The 10,011-nt window shown below is 50.4% G+C and overlaps 1 protein-coding gene across 2 annotated transcripts in view; it reads right to left on the bottom strand.

Annotated features, from left to right (window-relative positions):
• Wscd2 (WSC domain containing 2) overlaps positions 1-10,011 on the bottom strand; it is a 109,564-nt gene that overhangs the window by 16,152 nt on the left and 83,401 nt on the right. For both annotated transcript variants that reach the window (XM_008848939.1, XM_008848940.1), the window contains 2 exons: positions 7,903-8,067; positions 1,164-1,364 (listed from right to left, as the gene is read on the bottom strand). In XM_008848939.1, coding sequence (XP_008847161.1) covers positions 1,164-1,364; positions 7,903-8,067 — 366 coding nt within the window. The remainder of the gene's footprint in view (positions 1-1,163; positions 1,365-7,902; positions 8,068-10,011) is intronic.

Raw genomic sequence — 10,011 nt, 5'->3', positions numbered from 1 at the left:
CCTCTTGAACTTGGGTTTTCCCAGCTTTTGAATGTTTTTTTAAAAGTTTTTTTTAATATTTTATTTATTATTTTTATTTTATGTGTATGTGTGTATTGCCTTCATGTAAGTAAGTGCACCTGTGTCATGTTTGTGTGTTTTGCCTGCATGTACGTTACTGCACTGTGTTGTGCAATACCCATGGAGGCTAGAAGAGGGCATCAGGTGCCCTGGAACTGGAGTTAATGATGGTTGTTAGCAGACATGTAGGAGCTGGGAACTGAACCCAGGTCCTCTGTAAGAGCAGCCAGTGCTCTTAACCACTGAGCCATCTCTCCAGTCCCTGTCTCAGCTTTTAAATGCGGTCATTATTTTAGAGATTATGAAGTTGACCCTTTCTCAAATGTTCAGTTAGAATGAGTCTCTTGAGAGGTATGGAGAGCCTCAAAGAATCAATGTGGGTCTTGAGACCTGGAAGGGTTCAGGACACTCAGGATACCAGAAACTAGATATGACTTCTTCCCACAGAGTTCAGGATACTCGGGATGCCAGAAGCCGAGGCTGACTTCTGTGTTTCTGCAACTGCCCAGCCATCTGCATTGGCCTTTCATCTATGGAATGAATGGCTGTCAAACCCAGGTCACTTTGAACCTACACCCACTGGCCAGCTGGGGGAGACCAGCAGATTATTAATATTTCTGAGCCCTACAGACCAGAGCTACTGGTGTGCTCACTATAGTGATGCTGGGTACAAGAGCTGTTAGGCCCTGTCCTCCCACCCCCACTCAGGAGAGGCCTGAATTTTACTGGCAACATCTCCATAACCATAATGAGTATAAAAGGTGTAGCCACTTGCACCCCACAATTTTATCATCCCCTTTTATAGCTGGGGAAACCTAAGTCCAGAAAGTTAAGAGCTGTGCCAAGAAGTAGAAGGGCTGGGACTTGAACCAACCAAATCTCACTAGACAGCTGGCATCCTTAGCTGATGGACTCAGCAGCAGGTGGGGTAGGGGCTTAGCCACCCAGCGAGCTGTGGCAGTGCATGCGCCCTACATTTCTCCTAGAGCGATCACCGCTCATTGGTCACCATGGTCACCATTGGGTCATGTGCCCCACACCATGACCCCGCCCCACCCCGCTTCGCCCTGCCCCAGGCTCCTCTCCCTGGTCCCCAGCAGTACCTTTGCCCTTCCAGTGGGCATGGGCGGCAAAGCCTATGTGGCCTCCATACTTCCGGTTGAACTCAGCCATGAGGGCTTTGTAGGGATTGCGGATGAGCAGGATGGCCGCGTCGAAAGCCTCGATCTCCTTCTGGCCGCTCTCGTGGGTCTTGATGCAGATGGTCCGCCCGCTGCGCCAGTGGTCTCGCTCACCTTTGAACCCTGCCCCACCCCCAAACCAGAAGTTAGAAGTTGAGGAGCTAGGGAGCGGGAAGCACAGTCCACCCCCTCCTGCACCACTGAGGACTGCTGGCTCATTTTCTTCACCCAGTCATGCATGAGCGCACTGAGCGCCTGTGCACCCCACATTCGGATAGCAAACCCCCTCCTGCACCACTGAGGACTGCTGGCTCATTTTCTTCACCCAGTCATTCCCATGCATGAGCGCACTGAGCGCCTGTGCACCCCACATTCGGATAGCAGCAACGGGGCTCACACTGCTTCTGAGAATGAGATTAACCAGAGGATGTCACAGAACTATAAAGTCCAGTCACAGCTGCTTTTAGTGCTACCGAACAGGTGCATCGATGCCTGGGTGTGGGGAGCAGAGCCTGAGAGAGACACATCCTGGTGGTTCAGCTTTGGGTCCAGCTTACACCTTCACCCACTGAGGTACAGACATGGCCCTAGTCTTCAACCTGGAGTGATTGACCCAGTCAAAATCAAGAGCTAGTCGGGTGGCATTTGAGAAGTCCTTCTGGGTCAAGAAATGCTGACAACTGAAGGCTGAGGAGGAACTTGCTAGACCAAGATGGTAGGTCCTGGGGTGAGCGTGTCACAGGGACTGCTGAGCGCACACAGAGAGCAAGCGGGGCATGTGTAGATGGAAAGGACTGTGGGCGAGTCCGGGAAGAGGTCAAGAGCTAGACCAGGAAGACAGGGCAGCCCCTAGGCAAGAGGGAGGGACACTAGCAACTTTTCATTTTGGAAAGCTGGGGACCTAACAGAGGTTGTGTGCCCTGGGGAATGAGGGTGAAATCTGTAGCAGCAGCCTGTGCCAGATCTCATTGGAGCCCTCAGCAAGCATTATGCAATTCAGTCCTCCCAGTGGTCCCCTGAGGGACATTGCAGATAAGGAAACCAAGGCAGAGGTCAAATGACAACTTTCCCCAAGCTGTGGTACTAGGGCGAGGCAGAGGGGAGACACAATCCCAGGTCACCCAGGCTCCTGAGACTGTGTCGGTCCCCCTCAGGCCTCCTTCTGAGGGTTAAGGCAGTGGGTGGATCTTGAAGGTCAAGTGTGGCTGTCAAGATGCTGGCTCTTTCCAAGATGCCTGTCCATGTGGACATTGTATCACATTTTCTTATCTGCATCTTCTCTTTACACAGCCAGTGTGAGAAACTGGTCAACAGCAGCTAGTGCAGAGCAAATGTTATGGTTTGAATATGAAATCTCCTCCCTAGGCTCCTGTGTCTGAACACATGGTCTCTAACCAGTAGTGCTATCTTGGGAGGTTCTAGAACCTTTGGAATTGTGGCCTAACTAGCAGAAGTGGTTACTGGGGATAGGCCTTGTTTCTTCCAATACCACCCTGTGCTTCCTGATCCTCTAAGGTGTGAATGAGCTGTGTCACAAACTCCCGCTGCCAGGAACCATGCTGCCCCAGTTGCCATGTCCTCCCCTCAGTGATGGACTGGATCCCTTGAAACCATGTTCCAAAATAAATCACCCCCTTCTATTGCTTCTATCAGTTTCTGTCACAATGACACTAAAAGAACTAATACAAGTCTCAGCAACATTCTAGCAGAGAAACCTCCCAGTGTCTTCCCTCTTGGCCCGTTCACACACGTGTAATAATGACTTATGCTCAGCTCTTAAGGCAGATAGAGGTGAGAGTTGGCATGCCACCTGGTCCTATTCCAGGGGCCCAGAGAGCTGTGGCTGCCCTTGCAGGGCCTCTCAGCATAAGAGGCAAGAATGGCATGTGCTTTCCCGAATTAAACTCCATCCTGGCACTGGCTGGGTCAAGTCCAGGATTATACTGGCCTTGCAAATTCAGGCTGGTCCACACCTATGACTTGATTTTTACCTACAGCTATCAAGGCTCAAGGAGACCTAGTATTCCAGGACTAGGGTGTGGGGCTTGAGAGGGAGTGTGGGAGGTGAGTGTTTACCCATTTGCAGCCCTGCATACAGCTTCATGGCCTGCATGCCATGGGCGGGATTCTGAACAACCTAGACAAGGACTTCCCACCCCTGGCCTTGGAAACATGGCCTTAGTGTGGGGTGTGGTGGCCCACATCTCAGTCCCAACACTCAGGAAGTTGAGGCAGATGGATTGCGATTGCTATGAATTTGAAGCCAGCCTGGGCTATAGAGCCAGACCCTGTCTCAAGAAAGCAAAGCCAACCAACCGAACAAACAAATTCCAAAGAAAATACCCAACTCCCTTTTGAAAGTCACTTCCCTGCCTCGGGAGACCTGAATTGCCCTTCCCTTTATCCATGGCAGGACCAACCTAGCATGCAGTATTTGTGGAGGCTGAAAATAATTGCAAACAATAAAAACCATATTCCTTGGAAAACACCTGCTCTAGATTAGATTTGGGTCACTGAGGGTCTTCTAGGGAATCTGAGATGTAAGCCTGGGGCCAGAGTGGAATTGCCAGATTCCACCACCGGGTGGGGGGGTCCCTTCTGCACCCTTCTTTTCTACAAGCCCCAGCACCTCCATTACATAAATGTGGCATATTTTTAAAAATTTTATTTTTATGTGTATGAGTATTTTAACTGCACGTATGTAAGTGCACTCATATTGTGCAATGCCTGTGGAGACCAGAAGAGTGTGTTGGATTCCCTGGAACTACAGTCGGTTGTTAGCTGCCATGTGGATGTTGGAAACCAAACCAGGGTCCTCTGCAAGAGCAGCCAGTGTTCTTAACCACTGAGCCATCTCTCCAGACTAAATGTGGCATAAAATATATAATTTTTTCAGAGTCATCAAAATATCAGTTTATCTGGGGGCATGTGTCCTGCAGGCATATGACACTCAGGTTCTGGGGAGGTGCCAGGCAATTGTTCCAAAAACGTGTGCTCAGAGCTTCAGAGAAAATACGACATGACTTCCTTCTCCTCCTCTCCCATACCTCCAATATTGTAGATAACAGTGCATTTTGCAGTTAGGGAAACTGAGGCACAGAGAAGGGAGGTGGTAGAGATATTACATCTTCACTTGCCTTGTTTACTGTACCCAGAAAATTCCATATAGCCTCGAGGCTTGGACACCCCGAAGGCTTGTGCTCCTGTGAATAATAGGATTGATTTTGGAGACAAGGCAGTTTTCAGAAATCCTTGTACTGTGTTGGTTGAGGGCCCACTTCATCAATTCCCCTCCCTTTCGGCAACCTCTAGCAGCTCTGAGGGGCTGCACAATTGCCCAGTCCTGTGGGCTATAGCACCGACCTGTCCACCATGAGGCCCTCTCTATGATCTCCCCACCCTCAGAAGTCTGGTTCTGGCTCCTAACAGGCCACAGAGCTGGATGGAATATACACTCAGGCTGCAGGGAGGGAGAATTGCAGGAACAGGTTTCTGGAGAGATGGAGGAGTAGAGACAAAGGGAAAGACAGAAACAGACACAGAGATAAAACAGGAGCATGGTGTGGTAGTTAATTTTGATTGCTAACTCGGGATTAGAATCACCATGGAAACGAATCTCTGGGTCTGTCTGCAAGGGAACTTCTTGATTAGATTAATTGAGGTGGGAAGACCCACGCTAAACGTGGGTGGCACCATTCATGGGTTGAGGTCCCAGACTGAGGAGAAGGCAAGCTGAGCAGCAGTATTCATCACTCTCTGCTTCCTGCCAGGGGCACTGCTGTCTCCCGTGCCCACCTGCATACACCCCAAGGCTGAGTCAAGAAAGCCAGAGACATTCCGGGTGTGCACAGTGGGTCCTATCATTAGTGGTGACATGAATGCATTCATCAGGGCTGTGGTGAAGGAGGAGAGATAAGGGTACCTCAGTCTGCCAGAGACATTGCCAGGAATGGCCACCTGCAGCTCAAGGGGCAAGTCTTCAGCCAATGCTAAACAAGGACAAGATGGGATTGGAAAGGACTCAAGTTGTAGGACAGCCTGTTGTGTTTTCACATTGTAAAGAGCTTGGGCCTAGCCTGGGGAGATGGCTTAATAAAGTTCTTGCCCAGCAAGCATGAGGACCAGGTTTCTATCCTCAGAGCCCATGTAAAAAGGCAGGCAGGTGACATAGGCTTGTCATCTCAGCACTGGGGAGGCAGAGGCAGGAGGGTCTTGGAAATCAATGGCTGGACACCTGACCTAATCATGACTAGGTCAGTGAGAGACCTTGTGTCAAAAACCAAGATGGCAGTGCCTGAAAAACAATCCCTGAGGTTGACTCTGGTTTCCACACACATGTACCCATACACATGTGCACGCAAATCCCCCTACAAAAAAAGGCAGCTCATGTTGCTGAGGTTGTCTGAGCATCGTTGTCTGCTGCCCAAGTGACAATGGGATAGAGCTGCTCCTTTCTGCCTCCTGATTCTAACAACTTTCCTCACAGTCAGCATCTTTCAGCTGCAAAAGTGTTGATGGGGGATTCGAGGGACAGCCAGGCTGACTGAAGTTACTGGGGGACAGCATGGTCCCCTGTTTGCTTACACCTCACTTCCAGCCCCAGCTCTAGGACAGCTTACTGTCACCTTGAGGGCTGCTCCTACAGGCAGCATGTTAAATCCTGAATGAAGCTGGAACCACAGTCCGAGCCTCTGCTGCTTGTGATGCCATACTCTGCCTTTCTCAGATCAAAACAGGCCTTAGGCTGGGGGCTGGCGCACAGGGTTTGTGTTTTCTTCTTTTTAAAAACCAAGTTAAAATTTTAGTGGACGCCTCACCCCATTGATAAGTCATTGTGTGATGGTTCATCTTCATCATTAACTTGACTCCATTTAGAATCACCATGGTAACACACCTCTGGGTGTGTCTATCAGGGTGTTTCCAAAAAGGTTTAACTGATGGGGGAAGACCCACCCTAAATGTGGACAGCACTATCCCCTGGGCTGGGGCCCTGGAGAAAGCGAGCTGAGCACCAGCATGCATCCTCTGCTTCCTGACTGTGGGTGCCCTGTGACCCACTGCCTCATGCTCCTGCCGCCATGACTTCCTGCCATGACAGGCTGTACCCTTGAACTGTGACCTAGAACAAACCTTCCTTCAGTTGCTGTTGTTGGGTATTTTGTCACCATGATGAAGCAGGTAACTAAGACACATGGCTGTCCTGTGATACCAGAGTGCATGAAGACAGGGCAAAGGTGAGCTTTTCAGCCAGAGTCTCAGATGTGGCTTGGCTCAAACAAGGAATCCTGAGATGTGAACTTCTGGAGAGACTAGTCTAGGGAGCAATGCAGTGGTGAGACTTTAGAAGCTCCTGGTGACTCTCACATAGTCAGAGACCAGCTTCCTATGATTCTGATTAGGTGTCTGTCTATCCTGGCCACATGTTAGTTAGATCATGTTTGCTTAGACTGTGGTGTCCCCGAAATTGCCTCCCTCTGTGCTCTCTACTTGTGCTCTGACCTCCCATATTAAAGACAAGGCAGCTAAACTCAGGGAGATGGGATCTTACCCAAGGTTCCACACTATGGAGGACATTGCTTTCTGAAGCTTCTGTTTCCCAGGAGAGAGTTGGTGAGAAGCCCTGTGCATCTAGATTGCTGTTTCTCCTTCCTCTCTTTCAACAAGCAGTACTAGGAGATCAAGCTACCAAGGGAAAGCAGAACCTCCGAACCCTTCTTAAAACTTCACAAAGCAGGGTTCTTTGCTAAACTTCACACTTTGGCACTGCTCCACACAGAGATGTAAACCCATTCTGAGGAGAGGGCTTTGTGCCCATGGATTTCCTGCATCCGTACTAGAGTGATAAGAATGTGGAAACTGCTCCACACAGAGATGTAAACCCATTCTGAGGAGAGGGCTTTGTGCCCAGTGCCACCTGTGATTTCTAGGTCCCCAGTAAGAAACCCATGGATTTCCTGCATCCGTACTAGAGTGATAAGAATGTGGAGTTTGAAATCAGGAAACTGTCAGGCACCATCTCTGACAAACAGCCACTTGGAAAAACTGTGACTTTAGGGTCAGTTATTTCTCTCATCTGGCCTCAGTGACATCTGTGGGAAGCTAAACCTCGTGAGGTGCCTGACACACAGCTGGCGCTCCGTAAATGCACTTTGCAAAGCCACACTTGGGAAGCACATCTCCAGTAAAGCAGTGCTCAGTAACAGCTTCAAAAGAAAGCATGCTACAGGCAAACAGCATCAACTTAAAAGTAGATAAGATGCCTGGTAAACAGTCAATAGTCAACAAATGCCCTCAACATGAGCACAGTTATTGGACCTCTATAAAGTGCATAGAGCTCTTGGTCAGTATTACCTGTGAAGGTACCCAGTACACAGTAGGTGCTTAAGGTGACCTAAATGGAGGAAAGGTACCAAGGCCATGATAGGTACTTAATAGATGTCAGTCACTGAACAGGCACAGAGGAGGTATCAAGAGGAGCCCCAGGGGCTATGTCAGATATAAAAGAAAGGAAGGCAGGAGGCAGATAGCAGGCCCTGACTGATGGGTCCTGGAAAACTGTACACAGTAGGTGCTCAGAGGGGGCTTCCCTCACCCTTCTGTGTGGCCATCCTCAAGCCCTGCAGGCCTCCTGCTCTGCCCTCCTCTGCCCTCCACCACTCACCTTTGTTGTACAGGGAGCCATCGAAATAGTAACTGCCAGTGTAGAAGCCGGTGGCCAGCTCGATGAGGTGGCGAGCCCACGTGTTGCCGGCTCCCGGGAAGCTGGCAAGAGCAATGAGCTTCTTGGACTTGGCTGGAAGGAACCGTCTGTCCATGCAGCGATTGTCTGTGGGGAGGACAGGCAGGGGTCAGTGGGCCAGCATGCCCTTGAGGGAAGGTAGTATATGGAAGAGGGGAAGTGCCAGGCTGTGCTGAGGAGGTTGAACCCCCTCTCCAGCCTCAGCTGTCCCCAAGCTGAGCAAGTCTCCCACAGAGACTCCACCGTCTCCTCTGTGTTCAAACCCCAGATGGTGGCTGGGTACAGGGACTCCAGTCTAGGGTCCTGACCCTGCCTCAGAGTCTGTGGCTGGCCTCTGTACACTCCCAGGCTCAGCTTCACCAACCTATTCTTCACTTCTTCCACCACCCACTGGCACCCCCTCCATCTCATGTCCCCCTGCCTTGGCCTGCCAGGCCATGTGGCCCCCACTGCCTCCTGCCTTCCCTGCTCTGTCCCTGTAGCGCTGGGCTGCATGGGCACTTCCTGTCTTCCCTGGCTTCATGAGTTGTCATTACTACCCACCACGTCCATCCCCTTCCTATTGCTTATCATGATTGTAATTCAAGTCATTAGAGTCACGGGATATTTCCTCAAAGGTGGACATTGCCAGGCCAGGTGTCACAGGCCTGTCATCCCAATACACAGAAGGCTAAGGCAAAAGAGTGGTAATTTCAAGACCAGTCTGGACTACACAGAGTGAGTTCAAGGCCAGCCTGAGCAACTTAGGGACATTGTGTCTCAAAAGAAAAAGCAATAAAAGGGGCTGGGGTACAGCTTGGTAGTAGAGCACTTGCCCAGCACATGCTGGGCCATGTGGCTCAGTGCCCAGCACCACAAGGAAACAAGACTAAAGGTGGACATTCTGAGAAATACATTAGCAGGTGCCTTTGCACTATCATGCACCTAGAGGGCACAGCCTGCAACACACTGGCCTACACACTCACACCACATGTTAGCATGCTCAGGGCTGCAGCCCTGAAGCACCATAGCAAACTTCCTTGCATTGAACAAACACCAGATGATGGCAATTTTTCAGCTCCCTTATAATCTTATGGAATGGCCACTGTATACATATTTTGTCAACACGGGCTACAGGACGGTGTTTGTGCAGTTAGTTGTTGCAGTGGTTAAACTTGATTGAATTGAGAACCCCATCTATCTGGACCCCATCTCTCCCCTATAATCCCTAACAGAGCCAGAAGGCACTCTGGTTCCTTCTGGTCTCTAAGCTGTCAGGATAGCTGAGGGATGACCTATGCTGGGTTCTGGAGCTAAGCAGGGATGGAAGGAATCCCAGATGCAGGTCTGCAGCCTGTGCCTTGGGCTGTCTTCTTCCCCTTGGGTAAAGGACCTTATCTACAATCAACAAGGAGGTGGGCAAGCCTTCCCTACCTGCTCAGGTCCCTAACCCCTCCTCCTCCTGAGGTCTCACTTCCAGGAAGTGAATCCACCTTGCTCCATCTCCCCATCCTCCCCTGACCCCTTCCCTAACTCGATTATATTGACATGTAACTATGAAAAGCCCCATCACTTAGAAAAGTCCCAGTTTGGCCACCACCACCCTGTCTCCTTCACACTTCTGGCGGGCTTGTCCCTGTCCCTCTACCGTGTGTCCCACCACCTGCTCACGCCTTCTTTCTCCTAGACTGCAGTCCTTTCAAAGGTCCCCAACGGCTCCTGCCCTGATATAGCCCAAGCTCCCCTGGAGATCGCACACCTCTGATTCCTCCTGGAGACAGAACAGTAGGCTTCCTGCAAGCTGCTGTGCACTGGCATCCTGTGATGAGCCACACTGGTTTCTCATGACAGCTTTTTGAAAAATTTAAAGTCCTAGATTTAAACACTAATCCTACCACTTATTTCTGGGTGACCTTGATTATCTGGGCCCCAATTTTCTCATCTGTGAAATGGGACAGCTAAGCAATGCTGCTGGCCTGATGGAATGAAGAGTAAACTGGCCAGTGTCAGGCCTTAGTCTGGGCCCACACTACAGGAGCCCAGAGGACTGTT

This window comes from Nannospalax galili, unplaced genomic scaffold (genome assembly GCF_000622305.1).
Source record: "Nannospalax galili isolate Female #2095 unplaced genomic scaffold, S.galili_v1.0 scaffold103, whole genome shotgun sequence".
In the NCBI taxonomy this organism is placed as follows: domain Eukaryota; kingdom Metazoa; phylum Chordata; class Mammalia; order Rodentia; family Spalacidae; genus Nannospalax; species Nannospalax galili.
The sequence above is the reverse complement of the archived record's forward strand: the minus strand, read 5'-3'. Positions and strand labels throughout refer to the sequence as shown.